Below are 22,482 nucleotides of genomic sequence, written 5' to 3' on the forward strand. Positions count from 1 at the left end.
GCATTCAATACATATCATCATTCATTCCTTGAAAATGGTGGCCTAAGACCACTACAGAGAGGAACAAAAATACCATTTTGATGCAGAGTTGCCTTTTTTTATTATGACAACTAATATCACCACAATATAAAAATATAGTTAGTTGCAATTTTTTTCCACCAGTTCAAAAGGCTGAAGTTATTCAAAAGGTCATGATGCAGCCACTGGTTTGCCTTGTTTCACCAAAACAAACGCTCCCACGAATAGATACTAACCTGCTAAGATTGCTTTGTGAGCCTGGAATTCCTGGCCAGCAACACACAAACAACAGTCTGTGAACCTGGAATTCTCCCAAAGTCCTCCTAACTCATCTGCCAACCGGCACTCGGGAACCTTCACCATATTCATGGTGTTCTGGCCAGAAATGTTGACGGAATCTTGCACCACACTCACCTGTAAAGACAAGGAAACAGTCCAAAGCTTTTGTTATCAGGAATTTTCTCCCCAGCAGAAAGAGAGACGATTTTTACCTCATTCAGATACTAATGTTAGCCATATTCTCTTGAAACCTCCTCTACAAATCAAGGCTTTATCCTCTGGATCACGTAATTTTCAATCTATCACAATTATACTTAATCTACGCCATCTCAGGAAATAGGGAGAGAGGCCCACAAATCTCCTTCTCCTCCAACTTCTTATAAGCCTCACCTCCCCTTCCCTGAAAACCTGGGCAAAACCATCAGAAGGAAAAACTAAAAGAAACAAATGTTAAATCTCGAGTATTTATCTTATTCTGCCTTAAGGTTAAATACAAAGAACTCCTATAGAAACTGCCATTTAAATTAAACTCTTTAGAGAGAAAAATCTAGTACACCTCACTTACTTTAGTTAGGTCTGGAACAGGAAAATAAAATGCGACTTCCACAGGGCCTGGTAAATAACTGACACTTCCCTGCAAGTGTTAATGTAGTGAACAGGACTAGGCTTGGAAGATGTTTCTGGTAGAGATAATTGTATGGGTATCCCACACCACCTATACCAGTACTCAATCATTTGTGACAATGAAATACAAGATGGCTGGCTTCTGCTAGACTTGCACTCAGAGCTTTGGAATGGAATGATGAGAACAGGTTTAAAGAGGGATCTAACTTGCCACATGGCTTCAGCAACAGGTTTTCGCCCATTGAATTAAGAGTTCAATTTACATTTAAAACAAAACAAGGTAATTTCTAGATGGGTCAGTGAAAGTCAAGTAAGTTTGTTAGTATACCAAACACAAGAATTTGTAAATCATATAACATTACAAAATAAATTTAAGTTACCAAACTGAAGCAGATCAGTCTTCCGCCTAGCAACCACTGCTATACTTCATCTCCTACATCGTAATACGTTAGAAATGTTAAAATCAAAGAATTCATAAGCTTTGAGAATCAGCTCCCCCATTTTGCTATTCTGGTAAGTTAGTTGAGAAAGGCAGCTTAGGACATCCTAAATGACCCAAATTTCTTTTAACCTTCAAGACAGAAGCCATCCCTTACATGTAGTCATAAACCCCGAGGCAAAGTTAATGCCCCATCCAAATGGCCCGCAGTCCCTTCTGTGCAGGAGCAAGATATTTATTACCAGGTCAAGAAATTTATTCATTTGTTTAAAACGAGCTGTTATAGTCTTGAGCAATGAAGCAGCCAAGTTAATCAATTATGAATGTGCTCAGCATTAGCAGCACATTTATCAGAGCCAGATTATAACATTATTTTAATAGCCTGAGACCCAGCACAAACTACTGCTCAGATTCTCTCCTGTCCTGTGTAAGATCTCTAATTTGGGTCAGCCATTCTCTCATATTAACACTCTTATTTCTTTGATATAATATTAATATCCAAGAAGAAGATGCCAATTTCCAGTAATAGCTTAAAAATACCGCTGATTAATTTTTTTTTTTTTAAAGGAAAAGACCAAGTAAATTCAACTTCCTCATAGAGAAAGGCACGACTCTCTTGGGATGACCAATGAAGGGAATGAAGAATACTTTTGGCACTATGTCCTAAGCCTGAATTAAACCAGGCTCAGAGGAGCCCAAAGTTATTAACACTTGATGACAATTCACTAGTCTAAGTAAAATGAATTGGCAAGAGACAAAGTGATTTCAAACTATAGTTACCACAGACCCTCTGCTGGTTAGATGCATGCTTGGTCATGAGTGGGGCACCCAAAACTGTGACTCCTCTTGCAGGGACAATTCCTCTCTCTAGACACAAATAGGAATGCAGCAGGAAGGAGAATGTACCTTTACTGTCTGAGCCAGACTTGTTCTGTAGATAATATGGATGCCTGGAGTCTCCAGAGCTCTGAATGTCTGGCACCTCTCACCAACATTAAATACGCTTAATTAAAAATAAATTTTAAATGGCATTCACAAATGAGTCTTCAGAGCCCAAACTTTTAACTTAGAAAGGGATTGTTTTTCTCTGCAAATGATGCTGCTAAAATGAAACCATTTTGAGAAAAACTAAAGATTTTTTTAATGCCTATAAAGTTGACTATGGAGACTCATTCAGAATTACAGCTGCGAAGATGACGTGACTGTGACATTTATGCCGTCTTACAAATGACTGCATGAAAATGTCTCAGGAAGGCTGTATAACCCTCTAAATTTCAAGCTGTAAAAGGGCCTCACTTTTACAGTCAATTACTTTTCTTAAAAAATAAAATTTCATAAAAGACTAAAGATTGTGCCAATTCTTGAATATTTTACTTAAACATAAAAAATAAAACCAATGGAAATATATTTTTTAACTTCTATATCATTAAAACAATTGAGGGGGGGAAGACTGCATATAGACTGTTTATAGCAGCAGCATTGTTTCTAATCAAAAGACTAGCAAAAACCTAAATGCCCATCAACAAGAGAATAAATAAACTGTTACATGTTCACACAAATATTATACAGCAATTTACTAGTCTGAGTAAAATGAATTGGTAATGAGTGGGGCAACCAATGAATTGTAGTTACATCCACAATATCAATTTTAGAAGCATAATGTAAAAAAAGCAAGTCCTAGATGACTACATACTTTCTAATGCTCAAAGCCAATTAAATGTAAACAATATATTATTCAGGCTACAAATAATAAATGAGGGGATGATAACATATAAATCAAATAGTATATCCTGAGGGAGGAAGATAATAGGTTTAAGGAATAGGGGAGAAACATATAAGTTAATTCCAAGCTACTGCTGGGTTGGCTGTAGTTTACTACATTATCATATTTTATAATCTACTAGAGGCATGGTGCACAAATTTGTGCACGGGTGGGTCCTGGCTGGTTGTGGGGAGGGGCTCAGGGTGGTTGGCTGGCTGCCCCTGACCTTGATTGGGGTGGGGGCAATCAGTGACAAGGCCGGCCAGGGGAGGATCTATGGGCTTCTGGCCGGCTAGCCCCGTCCTCCTGGTTGAACTCCCAGTTAAACTCCCAGTTGAGGGGACAATTTACATGTTAACCTTTTATTATATAGGATAATAATGTTACATATTAAATCATTATTTTTATAGGACAAAAACAATAAAATATTGGCATTTTGATACAGTTTAACTAAAATATCCAAATAATTCATTAATATAAAGGAAAGAAATGAATAGATCCTTGTAGGGAGTGGCTCTAGGGTCAAGCCTTGGGCTGACCTATGGCAGGGCCGCAAACAAGTCCCAGCCTGGAGGGCACAGCTCTCCTAGCATTGTTAAGCCTGACCTTGTAGCCCTCCCTCATTCCTTCCTAAGTAGCTAATGGGCTGTGGGAGGTGCAGCAAGTGTTGCCAAAACAAGAACATTTGTACACATGTTAATCTTATTATTATCTGACAGTAAAATACACTGCTCTGGGTCTCTGTCTCTCTATCAGAGGACAGCTGTCCCACCCCGCCCCAGCTTTTTCCTTCTATCTCTGTGTCTGTCTCTTCCTTTCATTTTCTCAATCCCCAGCTGCCCCTACTCAGGAACCAGACTACTCTCGAGCCCAGCTGGATGCAAAAAGAGAGAAATATTTATAGACCCACACATTTAAATTTGGCAAAAATCATATTCCCAGGTTATGAAGGGATATTCTATATTTGAGAAGGAAATAAATGTTTTTTTGTTTTGTTTTTTTTTAAATATATTTTATTGATTTTGTACAGAGAGGAAGGGAGAGAGATAGAGAGCCAGAAACATCGAAGAGAGAGAGTCATCGATCAGTTGCCTCTTGCACACCCCCTACTGGGGATATGCCCGCAACCAAGGTACATGCCCTTGACCGGAATCAAACCCGGGTCCCCTCAGTCCCCAAGCCGACGCTCTATCCATTGAGCCAAACCAGTCTCGGCAGGAAATAAATGTTTTAAGAGTTAAGTAGTTTCTCCTGGCTTGCATGGTTCAGTGGTTGAGCATCAACCTATGAACCAGGAGGTCACAGTTTGATTCCCAGTCAGGGCACATGCCTGGGTTGTGGCTTGATCCCCAGTGGGGGGCATGTAGGAGGCAGCCAATCAATGCATCTCTGTCATCATTGATGTTTCTCTCTCTCCCCTTCTCCTTTCCTCTCTGAAATCGATAAAAAAGTATGTATTTTAAAAAGAGTTTAGTAGCATTTAGATATTTTATATTTCCTATGGTATTTCATATTTCAACTTTAATTGCAACTACTAAGCAATTACTAAGAAACACTGAAATCATCTACCTATCAAAAGCATATACAATAAAGGTGGAACATGTGCATCTTTATAGCTAACAGCTACTTGTTTTCAATATAAGAAAAGGAGAGAAAGGTCAACAGAAGCTAAAAGTAGATTTTCAAGTAGATTTTTCAAGTAGATTCTCCATGGTCCAAATTATTAAAAGTGTAAAGCTTTCATGATTCTGTTTCATTACCAAAATAAATACTCTCTGTTAAGAAAACCTGGTAAAGCCCATGTTTCCCTGGGTAAATGGCATTTAGCTCCACTTAGCACGGCACAGCAGCCTAGAGAGAGAAAATGGAGAGCTGACACTAATTTGCTGCACAATGTTAGGAAAAAATTACCTGGCCTCCCCAGGCACCGCTTCTCTCCCCAACAACATGAAATGAAGATAATAGAACTAACCTAGCTCATAGGATTGTGAAAAGAGACAATTCAAGGAATGCTTTGAAAATGCTTCCAAATACATTAGCTAAGCAATATCAACTTGGAAGAAATTGCCACATATCCTAATAGTCAGACAAAAAAATCACTGAAAACTGAATGTGAACCCAGTGTGGCACATTATAAACACCACCACCCATCCGGCATTTTCAGAGTTTGCAATCTAATTTCATTTAAATATTCATTAACAGTAATATTACTAAAATAAAGCCCAAACATACAAATGTGTGATTCTTAGTCTTGCACCTTAGGATGAATTCCCTCCTACAACCTCTGGGTATATAAAAAAATATGTTAAAATTAATGAAACTATACTTATTGCATCACAAAAGGACAGACATGTGTCTGGGCCAAAGACTGAGTGAGGAATGGAACAGTGAAGTATTCATAATCTAAATTTGTATGAGGGCATCAACTTAACAAAAGCCTCTAAGTAATAACAAAATACTATCTAACCCAATAATAAATAAAATATGAATATGAACTAAAATAAACTTTTGTGTGTGTGTGTGTGTGTGTGTGTCCCATTGATAAAAGGAAGCAACAGGTCAAAGAGATAGGACTTACACTGAACTTACACTGAAGAATAATCTAGCTTTGTAAAGCGCTAAGATCTCAGATTAGCTGTATATATTTTTAAAACCCTCACATCCAACACACACCCCCACGCAACTGTCTTGCAATGCTGAATGCTACTAAGTCCACAGAGAGCCTTGGAACAGAAACGAGTCTCACTAGGCACAAGCCCAAATATGATAAGTAACACTCAGCACCTGTGGCCAACACAGAAGTGTGAGGAGAACAGATGGCATACCTGGTCCGATGGTAAGAAACTGATGGCATCAGCAGAACCCAGCAGACGTTTCCCTGTTCAACATCTCCTCACTTCCAAAGTGTCATCTCACTTCCCTTCTAAGTCAGTAAGGCAAATCTAAACTTAACCACAGGATTTCTCCTAAGAGAATTTTATATGGGGAAGCAAAGGGGGAGAGAGCGCCTCAGTCTTAACCACAGGATGAGAGGTTGCCAAGTGAGGGCAAGACGATTGATCTCCAAATCAACAATGTCCATACAGAAGGTGGAACAGATTTGGGAGTGAAAGGGGAAGCATATGAGAAAAGGCTGGACCTACTGTGGACTTAAAAATAATGCAATAAAGATCATGGCACTGCCTAAAATACCAGGTGCAATATTTAGAGGAGATATTTTTCTTCAGAAAACAGTTAAGATTGGCTTTCATTTCCAAGAGAAAGTAGAATTTTCCACTATATTTACATTTTTCTGAAATTTAGGTCTTTAAGATAGGTCAAGATTAAATTGATGGTCTGTTCATATAATATTTAAGTTCATACAAAACCACCTAATTGTATTCATTTCTTATTTGGGCAACTGAGTATGTAACTAGTTAGATTTACATGGAATTCAAATTTAACGTTCATCAGACAAAAAAACAACTGCTACAATTTCTATTTACCTAGATGTCACCATGTTAGTATTTCCTTCTTTTATTTAGATTTTAAAAAGGAGATAAGGCAGCTATTACACAAACTGCATTTTACGTATTCAGTGTGGTATCTTAATACTTGCAAATTTTCCTAACCACGAGGTTCTATTCTGTGGAAATAATGAGCTGTGACTCAGAAAAGAAGCCAGCTACCACTGGCCAGTCCTCTTCTACAAAAGGACAAGATTCCTGCGGGACACCCTCCCCGGCTGCACCGGTGGTGACGTGCTTTGGGACTGTCATTAACGCACAGTGCGCGCCTGTTATTTGACAGAACAACTGTACGGAACTTGCCTGCACCCTACCCAGGAAAATACAGTGGTCATTCTCATCAAGCGCTGCTGCTGAGGAAATGGCTTCTTGACCATACAATGTATAGGAAACACTGCCACCTAAGTTGACTAGAGGTTTTATTTGTTTATCACACTGTGAGCTTATGAATATTTATAAATGTGTTGATAACAGCATGAAACGACTTCTTAGTATATACTCATTAAAGAAACCACTTTCCAACTCACTCTCAGTTTGGGAATTTTACTTCAAGACTTCTCCTGTAAACCTAAGAAAAAGGCTTTTAAGTTGTTGGTGAGAAGGACTTGCCTAGCAGACTACAGATAACTCTCAGCTATTATGAGTTAGAGAGCTTTATATGACCTGCAATCTAGAATGGAGGATTCTCACCTTCCTATTTCACAATTACTCTAGCAAGACACACCAGAGACATTCAACTCCTGCTAAGTCATCCAGTTCAAAGAGTAGAAAAGAAAGGTGATCTACAGTCAAACATATGTGGGCTTCCTACTCAAGGAGAAGCCATAAAATTTAAGGAACAAATAAACAAATATATTTGCTGGCCATTCTCCTCAGCTTAAAGTAACAGTCCTTCCAAATGCTAGCTGAAAAACCCTGTAAAGAAAAAGCCAGAATCCTGGCCCAAGCAATTCAAAAATCATAAATACCAAGATTGTACACAATCTTTGTTTTTAAGAACAGTAACAAGTGGAAAGCTGAGATGCCCAACAACCTTGAAATCATGGCAGTTTTCAATCAGTCACATCAATAACGTTTGTGCAACACCATTCCTCTTGGGGGTTCTTCCCATTCTCCATCCCTGATACAATACAATTAAATCTGCCACTCCTGATCAGGCCTGGGGACTGCTAGTCTCACAGGGGGAGGAAGCACTCACCTCACAGAAGAGGGTAAGCTTGTCATCAGGGAGAAGCCCGTTGGCTTCATCCAAGAGAAAATCTCTACGGATGAATTTTTTGAATCCCCAGTCTTTGCCTTGCACAAACCTATATGCCCGTTGACTCTCTGAGGTGAAAAAAAAGTTATATTTAGGGTTACTCAAAAAACCAGATCAAATCTACAACTTGTCAGTGTATGAAGTTGCTGGATGTGAAAATAAAGGATTGAACAAAAAAGAGAACATTTACCCATAGCTTTGGTTTCTTCTCCCTTGGCATTCAGGATGGAGAATTTGAATTTTGCCCGAACTTCACTCTTTGGACAGCTGACCAGTAATAGGTAAAGTGACAGGTAATCTTTGCTTTCTTCATCTAAACCTTTTGGGTTTACTCTCAAACACCTGCCCAAAACAGACAGGGGGGAAAATGTTGAAAACATTCATGCTTATAGGCTGATGAAATGAGAGGAGAGAACTAGAACATCAGAATCAAGAGAGGAAGATGTTTAAAATATAAACAAGCTCAGGCCCCATAACCACTCTATTAAATTTTGACTTAATAGAATCACTACTTTGGAGCTACTTTTTTAGAGCAACCTGAGTCAACTAGAATCTGAAAACACATCTCTGCCTCTTTCCTCATAATCTCCCAAATCACTTTTACCCCCTAAAATATTTTAAAAGTCAGGCTATCCTAATCCTCAATCTCAGGAGAGGCAGCCCCTAATTTTGTTGGAACTATGGTGAAACCATGACAAAAATGTCAACAAGCCCTTAAATATCACCTTGGGAAAGAAAAAGTATTTGAGAGAAATATATGAATAGTACCCAATCTTTTACAGACACTTTATCAATCTGGCAATAATATTATAAGATTAAAATAAAAGAGGCAGCATGGAGAGAGCATAGATAAAAGTTAACTCTGAGGGTATAGTTCCAAGCTATATAGTCAGAGATGCCAATCTGTTACCAATGAATCAAAACAAAATTCAGACAGAATTTAATAGGTTCAACTGAGTTAAGTTGTAAATGTCAGTTGAACTGCATGTGGTTCAGATACTGCTTCTGCCAGAGAGGCCATATGCATCCTAAGGCCTCGCCAGTGTCACGACACCTCTCACAAACAGGTGGTTCAATTCAATGCCTCCCTAGGGAGGGCATATGCCACTTATATCACTATACATTGTGTTAAAGATACAGATTTAAATACGATGCCTACGAATAAGCATTCTCTCTCAACACTTGGTAGTACACTGCTTAATGTATACAGCCAACAAACACTAAATGGGGAGCTATTTAACTTCCAGTGGGTTATCAGAAGTCAAAACTGGTGGTTCACTGTTCTGGTCTTTGGAGTGAGCATATGATTACATTCTTAACTGCCTGCTCCTCCTCAAGAGGACACTTTGGTTTAGATGGTACTGATCTTCTTACAACAGGAATTAATTGGTGGAATCCAGACCTAAATCAATCAATATATGCATGATATATTCCTGGCCACACAGGTGGTTCAGAGGAAGTTCAAAGACTTCTGTTGGATGGTGGTGGGTTATGCCCATTACTAATGCAAGTGCTCCTTCAACCACAAGGGAAATTAGACTTGAGATCTCCAACAGCATGGAGAGCAGGACCGAGCAGAGAGAAATGGGGCCTTAACCTAAACACTGGAATGCTGGATTAAACTAAGCTTCAAACCATCCTACACCCTGTGCATTCGTTACATAAGCAAATAAATCTTTATTTTTTAAAAACAGGCAATTTAAAAGTCAAGAGACTTTATGTTAAAAATCTAGATTTCTTGCTTTTCTTAATCAGAAAGTATGGCAATGGTCAGCCCTTATTCATATATAGCTACAGTCAGCTGGATCTCAGTGACCACTGCCCCTTTTAGAAGGACACTAGCTGGTTTGCCTAATAGTCAACACTTACACCAAATATGGATTATCTTTTACAACACTGGCCCTCTTTACTCATTTACATTACCCTACAGCCATTTGAACTTGCAGATTCCTGATATACTCATTAAATTAATTCAACAATTACATAGCAAGCACCTATGTGTATCAGGCACAGCCGTAGACACTGGGGAATTTTAAGTACAAAGTTCTTTTTTCCAAGGACCTTATGTTCTAGTCAATCTCCCCATAAAACCAAGCAAAACAGGCAACTTTTAGAAAAATTTTATAGCTAGATGTATTCTTCCTCACCATTTCAGTTTATCATTGGCTCCTGATGAAAAGGTTGAGCTTTTAATGACTTCACCCATTTCCTCCCGGCAAAAACTAAAGTTATTGATGGTCCACATGTAGGAGAATTTCACTACCTTGATCTGTTGATAGAAAACCAGGAAGTAATTAAATAAGTGGGTGACTTAAAACACAGGCTGAAGATCAGATCATTGTTTCCCCTCCCTCCCTCACGATCCCAGAGGAAGATAGCACTATTTGGCCAGCATGGAGGCTCAGCTTTTCTCTCACCCACGTTTTTAAAATACATGTTTTTACTGATTTTCAGAAAGAGAAAGGAAGGGAGAGAAATAGAGATAAAACATCGATGAGAGAAAAATATCAATCAGCTGCCTCCTGTACCCCCCACCCCCATAGGAGATTGAGCCTGAAACCTGGGCAAGTGCCACATGAGTCACGCCAGCAGGGATACTGAATGGAAAGTGGGAAAAACATGGACAGGAGTGGGAAAGCAGATGACAAAGATTGAGATATTTATTCCACTACCTGGGGTCGAAAATCTCAAACCTAGTTTCCTTTTGAGTCGCCCAACACAGGAACACATTTCCATCAAGGAGGATGTAAGTGGATCTAATTTCAGAGTCCCCCCTCTAATCTCCAGTGAAAGACCATGGCCTAGGGTATTCAGATTCCACTTGGAGAACCAAGAAATGGAAAGCTGACAAATATCTTATCTATCTACTATTTGGCAGTTATGTCCCTGAGAAAGCAGAAACCCAATGCAGAAAGAAATCTTATTCCTTTCGCCCATCAAATCCTCCCAATATGCCAAGATTTACAGGGTGAAAACATAACTTACCTGTGTGTAGCACCAGCTCTCAGCTACAGGGCCACTCGACATTTCTGCCGGAGGTGGAGGACTTGGAACCCTTGACATCGCCAGTTTGAAGGTTAAACAAGATTTCCAAAATCAGAGGACAAAGATTTCTGTTTTCTTTTCACCCTGGTTGGCACAAGAAGCAAAAGGATGTTTTAGATCAATGGCACATGATCCTATTATTTCTGTTTGACCTTCTAGTCTAGACAAAGACTGGAAACTTTGTCTCCTGCCTAAAATTCTCTGCTCTTATTATTCAAATAGCTACTTAGAAGTCCGATCCCAAACTTAAGTGTTAACCTCGGAGAAGATTGCCTAATCTAATATAGTCTACTAATAACAATTACAGCACCTTATTTTAACCCTCTGCACAATACTTAACATTATCTTACTGAATGAATTTACTCAATGGGCATATGAAGTACATCTTACTGAATGAATCAACGGGCATATGAAGTACATCTATGGAAAGGCTGCTTGAAGAGGAGACAGCACAGTGAACACCACACACACTATGCCACCAGCTCCTTCACCTGAGACACAAATACTCTACTCCTGAGGGGACACTGATCTTGTTACCTCTCTAACCACTGTCTCGTCTTCTCTTATACTTTGGTACAAACTAATGAAGAGTAGGTTTCTATTCCTCAGCCCATTGCTAGCTGCTCTCTTGAAGGGCAACATGTACCCTTTTCTTACATGTGTCACTTTCTCTGCAGCAGAGATTTCTCCTCACTTACACCCCATCACTATTCAATTTTCCAGATTCTTCTCCTTGCTCATGTGCTCTCTGTTCTATGAACATTCTTCAATCTCTTTTGTTGGATATTCTTCCTCCACTATTGCTCCCTATGGTTTAATCCTCAGTCATTTTCTCAATTTTCCCAACATTCTCTTTCATGCAAATTTTATCCATCCCAACAGTGTCAAATTTCTGCCTTTATAAAAATATTCCCCCCAAATCTCTCTCTAACTTTGACCTCTGTCATAAACCTCAGACCATTTCAAATAACTGCTATACATCTTAGCAGGGTGTCCCAGCAGTAAATCAAATTCAATTCAAAATTCTCCCCTCCAATGCCACTCAAAAAATGGGTGAATTAGGTTACAATTTTTTAAGTATTATTAACAAAGCCAAACTGGGGGTGGGGGGACTCCTTGCAATGCATGACAAAGAAATAATTTCATTAATATATAAATTGGTAGTATGTAAATTGTTTCTATAATATCATTAAGAAAAAGGCCATCTACCTTATAAAAACTGGTTACTGAGCCTCACCTTCAGAGTTTCTGATTCAGAGGTTTGGAATGAGCCTCTAAATTTACATTTCTAATAAAGTTCCCACATGATTTTGGAAGGCAGCTATGCTCACCACTATACCACCAACGCATGTTCCCACATGATTTTGATATACTGGTCCTGGAACCACATTTTGAGAATCACTGCCCTAGAGAAATTGCACATGGACACTAGAACACATAGATTAGCATATTCAATGTCACATTGTTTATAACAATGAAAAAACTAGAAGCAAACTGAAAATCCATTCAAAGGATATCTAAATTTATATATATATATATATATATATATATAAATTTATATATATATATATATAAATTTATATATATATATAAATTTATATATATATATATATATATATCTCCAATATAATAAAAGAGAAACATGTAAATTGGCCATACCTCTGCTATGCTCACCAGCCAATCAGGAGCGAGCATGTAAATTAACATGACAAAGATGGCAGGCTAATTTGTATACACAGACACTGGGCAGAGAGCAGAACGGGAGAGCCAGCTGAGAATGGAGTGGCTTGGAGAACTTGGCTCCCCAAACCACCAGATGGAGAGCAGAGAGGGAGAGCTGGCTGTTTGGAGGACTTGGCAGAGCGGGAGGCCATGGGACAGAGACAGAGCAGGAAGGAAAAACTCAGAGCACAGGGAGTACAAGGAATTCTGGGAGTAGTAGTCCTGGTAGCAGCCTCAGGAGTGCGGAGAGCACCAGGAATGCTGGGAATCATACTTCTGGTGGCAGACGAATTTCCTAGACACTAGAGCAAAGTGAGCCTGGAATTGCACCAGCCAAGGAGGCTCAAATGCCAATGCAATGCTCAGTTTGCTAACTTAAGTGAAATAGCACATCATGTTTAAGATTGTTAACTCCATCTCTGATTATATGGGATGCTTTATTTGTAAATGATTGTAGAATAGTGTTTAAAACCAGTGGTGACTCTGGTCAGACCAATGGTATTACTCTGTGAGGGTAATTACTTCCCCTCCATGATCTTCTATAATAATAAAAGGGTAATATGCTAATTAGACCGGATGTCATTCCAGACGTCCTTCCTGATGAAGCCAGGGCCAGAGGGAAGCCAGCCCAAGTTCCTGGTGCCTGCGGGTTGCCGGAGGAGGGAAGTAACCAGGTCCCGCATGCTGGAGGGAAGCCGGTGCCAGCAGACAGGGGAAGGGAGGTCTACTCTTGCATGAGGGAGGCCTCTAGTTATTACATAAGTGTTAGTGACTATGTATGAGTTGAGTATTTTTTTGTAATTCATTTATAACTATTGTATTTCTCCAAATGTTTTGAGGCAGTTTCCAAGAAAAGAGACCAGCTAAAATCGGTTTGGCTCAGTGGATAGAGCATTGGTCTGTGGACTGAAAGGTCCCAGGTTCGATTCCAGTCAAGGGCATGTACATTGGTTGCAGGCACACCCCAGGTTGGGGGTGTGCAGGAGGCAGCTGGTCGATGTTTCTCTCATCGATGTTTCTAGCTCTCTATCCCTCTTCTTTGTAAAAATCAATAAAATATATTTTTTTAAAAAGAGAGAGAGACCAAATGCTACACGGGATCACCTATGATCAAGGTAGGCTTACACTGGAGGGAAAACACATTCTCACAGGGCTGTTTGTCTAGGAATGAGTAAATCACCATAAAGCAGTTTTACAAATCCCAGTTACCATTACTGCCAATAGAGGCCAGAATAAAATTTCAAAATCTTAAAAGATGTGAAATTACATGTTAGTTAAGTGCATAAAATTTGGCTCTGGAGGTGTGGGGTGCAGGCTCAGCTCTATCCTGAGCAATCATAACATACTAATTTGAGTTTATCTTCAAGTTTTAAAAATACTTCAAATTTATCTAATAATTAACAACTTAAGAATTCTCTAGGTAAGAACAAATTTAAAAACCTGTTTATTTTAATGGCTTAATTGTTCCTATTGAACTATATAGTCCATTATTACAACCAGAAGGAAAAAAAATACTAATTTAGTCTTGGCCATTTTTCTTTTCTTTTTTGCTTCTTACTCATTTTGTAGCCAAGTTTTTATTGTTGTTGTGTGTTTTTTAATAATATCGCCTTTCTTCCAATTTAAAAAAATGTCCAATCTGGTAGCTAAAAGAACTGCAGAATCAGCCTTAGATTTTGAGGAGCTCTAACCACACAACCTGCTGAGAGGGAAATTGATTAGGATAGCACAAGTCTAATTAATTTCACTCATAGCAGGCACCATGGGCGAAGTGTTGATCAGCAAAGCAGTCTGGTGTTACATGAACTCTCTAGCACTTTACGCATACCTTGGCAGATACCCAGCAGAAAAACAATTTTAGAAAAGAGGAGGTCTATTTGAGGGTCATGGTTTGAGAACCTGCGTAGGAGACAACTAGCACCAAAATATATTGTTCCCGGCTTCCAACAAGTTAGGACAAACTGTCAAGTTCTCAAATGAGAACTTTATTCTCCAAAGCTTAGCAAAACTTCCCAGTATGTTGACAATTCTGAGGCTGAACATATCTGTTATATACCACCACTTACTTTCCTGTTCACTCTATTAAATCCTGACCTGTGAGGTTACACCTCTTCTGAGTAGACCAAGAAATATACTTAAAATACCTGTCAACTGCAATACTGCTCAAAATTCCAATGAAGGTAATATCAGATAGCAACTAATAACAATCTTTAACAGAATAAAATGTTTCCTAGCAGGTATTATGATACTTTCACTGAACCTACCAGTGCACTTTTTTCTGCCTTCCTTTACACTCATGAACACTTCTGTGGCCTCTAGTAGACTTTAAGTTCTTTAAAAGGAACTTGCAATTATTTCTTATATCCCCTTCACCACCTAGCAGCCTGCCTGGAACAAGGCATTCAGCAAAAATACTTTGATGGCTAAAACATTTATCCAATTGCACTGAAGTCTATTAACTTTTTTTTCTGTTTGTTTCTTTCACATATCTCTAAAAGCCCTTTGAAAAGTGCTGAGTATATTAGATTTGCAATGTAATGAAAATAATTAATTTGTTCTTTTGAATGAGTTATAAACAAAGCCAAAAACTCCTAGCCTGGCACTCTCAAGTTCCAGCCCTGGAAAAGTGAATTTTTCATCCAGTATTAAGTATATCTTCATTCTACATGGAGAAAAAGATTGGCTATAATTTCTTTCATTCTGAAGACAAAAATCAGTAATTTGAACTAAACTCTTACATAACCAGGAGTCTTTCAGGATACAACAGGGGGAAGTGTTGCAATAGTTTAACCTGCAGTATATACAGAGCTAGGCTAACACAGTCTCTGATATGTGTTACATAGACCAGCGTTTTTCAACCGCTGTTCCGCGGCACACTAGTGTGCCGGAGATGTTGCCTGGTGTGCCGTAGGTGCAGACAAGACAAGAATTTTATAATTTTTCACTATTTTGTTTACTTAATATTTCATAATAAAGTAATTATAAAATACTTTCTTTGTGTTTATTTGATTCCTATTCAAGAGAATTACTTTATATATAGTCAATATAGGCACAGAGTTAAATTTTTTAACATTTTCTAATGGTGGTGTGCCTCGTGATTTTTTTCATGAAACAAGTGTGCCTTTGCCCAAAAAAGGTTGAAAAACACTGACATAGACAATTTATACAGTTATTTTTATCTTTCTTTTATTCTCTACAAGCATTCTTCCATCTTCAATCTAATCATTCAGAGAATTTTTTTAACCAACAACTAAAACAGGCATAATCCACACATGATATCTATGCATTAGCCTTCTATCTATCAGCCTTAAAATTACAGGAATAAGATGGTGGATATAGTAGATTGATCCATGTAATTGTTCAGTGGGCTGAAAATAGCCAAATATGGGCAATGTCATGTGGTTCAACATATTACACAAACATGCACAAGTTAGATGGCTGGGAACATAGCTTCTTGTCAAAGAATGGTTTATTAGGGGCTTTTTAAAAGCCTGTCACTTTTTCTTTTGGTTTAAAGACTTGTACAGTTTCCAAGTAAGGAAAAATCCCAATGTCATAACTATTTTAAACCTGAGAGACGTTTGCATTTTCCAAACAGAAGAAGCCAAAAAGATTGTTGACAATTAAGGGTAGGAGAGAGAAAGGGAGAGGGAGAGAGAGAAGAAACTAAACTATAGAAAGATTTGGGTATACTCATTTTTGCAAAACTGATGTGACTTCAAAGGAGGGTTTGTGTTTCTTCTGTTATAGTCTCTTCAATCATATCCAGCCCAGGAGGTAGTAACTTCTTTCTCATTACCCAAAGGACAGATTATTATAGGTCATACTGACTTTCTCTGTTGCAATGTTTGAATGACTTCTGAATATTTATTATAGGTAAACTCTAATAAATAGTTCAATCTAGTATAACCAAATACTAAATGCACTTTTTAAAAAATTTAGAGATATTTCTTAAAATAAAACTAAGAGTCATCAAAGAGAGAACTCAATCAGCAAAGGAACGATCTGGTTTCTCTTATGTCCCTTAATAAAATCTGTAACTTATCCCTGGCTGGTGTGCTCAGTGGTTAGAGCATTGGCCTGTGCATGGAAAGGTCACGGGTTCAATTCTCAGTCAAGGACATGTATCTGGATTGCAGGTTCAATCCCTGCCTTGGTCTGGCACGTTCAGGAGGCAAACCAATCAATGTACCTCTCTCACATTAATGTTACTTTCTCTCTCCTTCCCTCCTTCTTTCCCTCTTCTATTCTATCTAAAGCACATCCTAAAGTGAGGATTAACAACAACAAAATTTATAAGTTAAAGATAACTGCTTTTTTTTTTAATTGAGATATAAACTGACATATAACACTATGTTTGTTTTTGAATCTTTAAGAGGTATTTAGTATTAAATGAATCTAAAGGTCAATGAGCAAAATGTCAACAGCCTAAAAGAAAAATGGACAAAGAATAGAAATGTAAATATCAATGGTTTTTAAATATGTGAAAATATGTTCAACTCTCATTCATAATAACACAAATGCAAATTAAACTGCACATTGATTCACCCAGTGAGTTGGCAAAGATCAAAATGTTTGATAATACTTGCCCAGGGTAAGAAGAACATTTCTGATTAGAACATAAATTATTACAATCTCCATGAAGAAAAATGAATATCTGAATAAATAAAAAATGCATATACTCTTTGATCCAGCAATTACACTTCTAGAAATTTACCCTATTAAATGATAAATATGATAAATATAAAATGTTTCTCACTATAGCACTATTTGTAATCACAAAATAATAGAAATAACCTAAAAGTCTATGAACAGGGGATTAAATTAAATTATGATACAGATAGGCAATGTAATAAGCATCTGTTTTTAATAAAAAAGAATGAGGGCCCTAGCTGGTTTGGCTCAGTGGACAGAGCATTGGCCCTTAGACTGAAGGGTCCGGCTTTGATTCCACTCAAGAGCATGTACCTGGGTTTCAAGCTTGATGGCTGGGCCTGGTTGGGGTGTGTGTAGGAGGCAACCCATTGATGTTTCTCTCTTTGTCTCTCCCCTTCCCTTCCACTCTCTCTAAAAATCAATGGAAAAAATATCCTCAGGTAAGGATTAACAAAAAAATTTAAAAATTTTTAAAAAGGAAGGAGGAAGCTCTTTTTATTTAAACGGGCAAAGCTATCTGTTTTAACATATATTTTTAAAAGATATATACAGTATATATATGTAAAGCTAGAGACATTGGTTACTTTCAAGGAAAGAAACTGGGTACTTGGTTGGGAAGGAGAATTTCCATTGTATTCCCTTTTGTACTTTCTGAATTTTTAACTATGTGACTATATTAACTTTTCAATTAATAAGTAAAAAATTTTAAAGGAATAAGCAGCATTTACAAATAATTTTTCTAAGTTATGAGATGACTTCTAAATCTGACTCTATGAGAGACAAGACAGGAATTCTTCGGTGGCTTCCCCTGCAATCCGAGTAAAATGTACCTTCTGTCATCACAGCCAAGGCCTCACCTAACACAGCCTTCTCAAGCACCATGCCAGCCACTCAGGCCCTTAATTCGATTTGGTGAACACATCAGGCTCTTTCCTCTACCTGAAAAGCTCTTTCTTCCCTCGGTTCTTTTCATAGCTGGCTCCCTCTTGTCCTTCAGATATTCTATCAAATGTAATATCCTCAGAGAGGTCTTCTCTGACCATCTAATCTAAAGCCCACTTCTAGTCCATTCCTTTCTTCATATTACCCTATTTTATTTTCTTCTTTATTAACACCACTGAAATTATCGTTTTAATTTTTTTACTTGTCTATTGTCTTCCCCACTAGAAGATAAGAGAAGAGCATCCTCCCTGTGCCTAACGGTATAGCAGGCACTCAATAAATATTTGTTCCTGGCAAGTGTGGCTCAATGGTTGAGCATCAACCCATGCACTGAGAGATCCCCAGTTCGATTCCTGTTCAGGGCACATGCCTAGGTTGCAGGCTCTGTCCTGGGTGGGGGTTGTGCAGAAAGCAGCCGATCATCGCTTTCATCAATGTTTCTATCTCTCTCTCCATTTCCCTTTCCCTCTCTCTAAAATCAATAAAAATGTATTAAAAAGTAAATATTTGTTAATAAAATTATTGTTGAATAACTAGACTCACTACCTTGAAATCCTAACTTTTCCTTAACGAGCTCTAATTAAAATGTTAAAGTTTGGGAGTTGCTGAATGAATAACAGCATAGGAACCCAGGCATACTTTTAAAACAATAGAACATTAAACAAAGAAAATTATTATTTGACCTCACACCAATTTTAAAGAATTAATACATTCCAAAACTACACTCTTCTTGGATTAAAAAAAAAATCTGTCTTCTATTTATTATATAAATATATATAAAAATATATGTATACACACACACACACACAAATACATACCTTAAAACATATCTAGATACGTAATTAAGTTTTTCCTATACCAGACTAAGATGTAGAACATACTTTATGCCACAGCCAAATATTTATCTAATTAAGAGTTGAATTGCTCTTGCAACTGTTGTCTATAAGAAAAACTCAGAAACAAGCATAGTATTATGTATGCATGTCAATACCTTTAAGATCTTCCCAGTTTACAGATATCTTTAGACAAGCATAGAATCTAAAATGCTGTGAGGATTTGATATGCTTTTGTACCTGAAATGGTTATTTTTCCTTCTTCTCCTCACTCTAAGTGTTATAAGATAGAGTCTTATGGACAAGCCTGGCTAGTAAGGCTCATCTAGACAAAGTCAGAATGAACAAGAAGGTACATGAATTTCAATTCATAGAAAGTAGTGAGATAACCAACAAATGCTCCCACCGACTCCCAAACCTCAGTGTGTGCTGGCTGTTTCCAGTCGTACTGCCCTTTTCTAAGGTTATAAATAACTACAAAGTGTCCCTGTCCCCAAGGAGACCTTCGCAGCCATCTCAAAGGTTAAAATATGGAATAATTTTCACTTTGGATGCAACTTTTCCAGGTAGCAAAATAACCAAAGAGCAGAAAAATGTATTGCCAATTTAAGTTAAGGTCTGGGGAATCATTCCCTTCCCCTGAAAACTATCCATTATGTGCGCGTTGTTGACATAGACATAACAGCCTAATTCTCTACTCCAAAAATACGTCCATGGGTGATGCAATGCACACTCTGCTCCTTGTGCAGAGGTCTCTCCTGGAAAGAGACAGGCAGATTCGGCTCAATAGCCTTGTAGAATTGTGCCCCCTTACACCTTAAAAAGACTTTTTGAGTTTTATTTTTGCTTTTAATTTAAATACAAATTACTTTTGAGCTAAATACATCTACAAAACAATGGAGGGGGGAAATCCTGTCTCCACTTGGGTGGAGGACACGGCAGAATAAACCATGGCTACCACCACCACAGATTTCCCTGGCTTAAACCATCAGGTGATGTGCTGCTCTTAATTAGCACCCTGCTAGGAAAAAGAAAAACTCCCCCAACTGCTTTTTTAAAAAGGCAGAGAGGGTTCATCAGATTAAGCTTCTCCACACATTACTTTCAAAATCCATCACTTGGGAGATGTCTGAAATAGAACGACATGAATCCAAATCAGCAAACAAATCTGATTATAACAGGGCTATTTCACTTCAAAGTGGATCTCAGTTCCAAAGGAAAACACCTTTAGAAATGAAGTTGGATAAGCAAAACTAAACAATCAGCAACTCCAATCTTTTCAAAAATTATAACAACATGTTAATTCAACGGAATGGCCTGGGTGAAAATCTCTAAGGCCACAAAGAGCAAAGTTAGGAAAGATGAAAATTTTAACACATCCCACATGTTATCAAAGATTTCTCCTCTAGGTTGAGAAAAATTATTCTAAAACAAGAACTGGAACAGAATTATTAAAAAGAAAGAAGGGGCGGGAAGGGGGAAGGAGAGAGAGGAGGGGGAGAAGTGAGAGAGGGAGAGAAAACCTTATGGCTAAGAAAATCTTATTTCTATATAATTATATTCCCAAAGTTGTTTTGAGATTTGAAATGCTTTTCACCCTTTCCCTTCCACTACAACTATGAGAAACCTTATAAAATCCAAATAGTAAACAGATGAAAGGCTTGGCCCTAATACAATTCAAGTGTGTCAATCTGCAAGGACCTCAAAAACAAGAGTCCTTTTATGAAACAAACAGGAGAGGTTGCATAACCCACAGGTTCCTCTAGTCTTTATAGAAGCCAACTTCAACATGTGCTTCTCTTTGGCCATCTAGACTTTAGCCAAGCCATTTAAAAACATTTCTTGCTAACACCATCTGGCTGTAGAAAGGGGCCCAAAGAATGCATATCAAAGAAGAAAGGCTAAGTTCGTCTTAAGATATACAATTTGGACTAAGTTCATTAGCTTAGAAGCTGAAAAAGCTCACTATGCTCCAGAGGATTTAATATTTATTACATGGGCAATCAATTTTCTTCAGCATTAACTGCTGTAATACTATCTGGTTTTAAAAAGAATCACTTCAATGGAATTCAGTATTTTCCGGAGCTACCTCTTCAGGAGACACCTAGACCTCCCTCTGACTGTAAGAGACTGAGGCACACATATGCTTTCATCTTCTCCTTTAACTATGGCCTTAACTAAAGAAATCTGATGACTGTTTACATGAACCCATGCTCCTTGCCTAGCAAATATTGGCAGAAAATAAATTCTCTCTTCTTCTAAAGTTATGAAAATAAGTCCATTTCTATGTAAATGGTAAGGTTCTAACTAAAATAAATGGAACAAAGAATGGGCAGGAAGTTCTCAGCTTTAAATGTTTATTCCAAAATTCATGACACAAGGAAAGAGTAAAACCACACAGGCAGACAAGAGAAAGTTAGACAGAATTTCCTGCCTCCCAATGATTTGTGTCAGAATTCAATTAGCAAGCAATAGTACCTGTTTTACCCAGTAAAACACTGTAAAAACATACTTACACATTTGAGGTAAGAATCTCATACCACAAAGTACAAGTTTTAAGATGCTAGCCAGAATGGTAGAAAAAAAATTTAAAGTCACTCACAAAGAGATGTGCATTTTTTAAAGTCATAGTAAACATTTCTATGCATTTCATTCCTCTTTTTTCCTCATCTTAAACTATATTTAAAATAAAACCATGTGAAAACTTACCAAGTTAAGTCAGTAGTAGGAAGACCAATTTATCTTGTCTAACAGGAAATCTCTGTTGGAAATAGAGATGATGAATTAGACTTAACTAGATTCTGAGTCTCATATAAGTCCTTACTTTGGCTATTTTGCAATGGGGAAATCTTACAAAAGCAGGTGTACATTTGCTAGGATTTACAAGTCAAATTACCATTCTTCTATCTGTAGTCCTGAGTGCTCTATTTTTTTTTAATGATCTTTCAAAAGGATAATACTTAGAAATTAAAGTCAGGAAAACCCAAAGCTAGTTATTCTAATGAACTGGCCTATGAATGCAGCAAAATGAAATAAGTGGCTTGCCCCACTATAACCTGAGGGGAGTGATCACTTTTGCCAGCTCCCTCACAAAATATTGAAAGAATTACTATGAAGTTTTTATGTAAAATACTCTTTAAAAAAAAAAAAATGTCCTAGGTCACTTATACCAAAACAAGAATCATTTAAACAAAGCCATGTTTCCTATGGTTTTGATAAACAGTTGTAACACTGAGGTTCCTATTGAAGACTGGTGAGATAACTTGGTTAAACACCACCACTGCTCCACCTAATTATCTATCATATTCTACAAAGTGACTCAAAATAGAAACAGGAATAAGAGCGGGTGCAAGGCTTCAGGAGCCTCATTTAGGCATAAAATTCTGGTGCTATTTTCC

General features: G+C 37.7%; 1 protein-coding gene across 5 annotated transcripts in view; it reads right to left on the reverse strand.

Annotated features, from left to right (window-relative positions):
- Positions 1-22,482, reverse strand: part of LOC118726307 (speckle type BTB/POZ protein) — a 70,321-nt gene that overhangs the window by 10,164 nt on the left and 37,675 nt on the right. For 3 of the 5 annotated variants that reach the window (XM_036450862.2, XM_036450863.2, XM_045586079.1), the window contains 6 exons: positions 21,794-21,845; positions 10,872-11,015; positions 10,034-10,155; positions 8,077-8,228; positions 7,827-7,954; positions 255-432 (listed from right to left, as the gene is read on the reverse strand). In XM_036450862.2, coding sequence (XP_036306755.1) covers positions 255-432; positions 7,827-7,954; positions 8,077-8,228; positions 10,034-10,155; positions 10,872-10,949 — 658 coding nt within the window. In that variant the 5' untranslated portion in view covers positions 10,950-11,015; positions 21,794-21,845. The remainder of the gene's footprint in view (positions 1-254; positions 433-7,826; positions 7,955-8,076; positions 8,229-10,033; positions 10,156-10,871; positions 11,016-21,793; positions 21,846-22,482) is intronic. The other 2 variants (XM_036450867.2, XM_036450864.2) reach the window with 1 other exon arrangement.

The sequence above is a fragment of the Pipistrellus kuhlii genome, unplaced genomic scaffold (assembly GCF_014108245.1).
Source record: "Pipistrellus kuhlii isolate mPipKuh1 unplaced genomic scaffold, mPipKuh1.p scaffold_m20_p_22, whole genome shotgun sequence".
NCBI lineage: Eukaryota > Metazoa > Chordata > Mammalia > Chiroptera > Vespertilionidae > Pipistrellus > Pipistrellus kuhlii.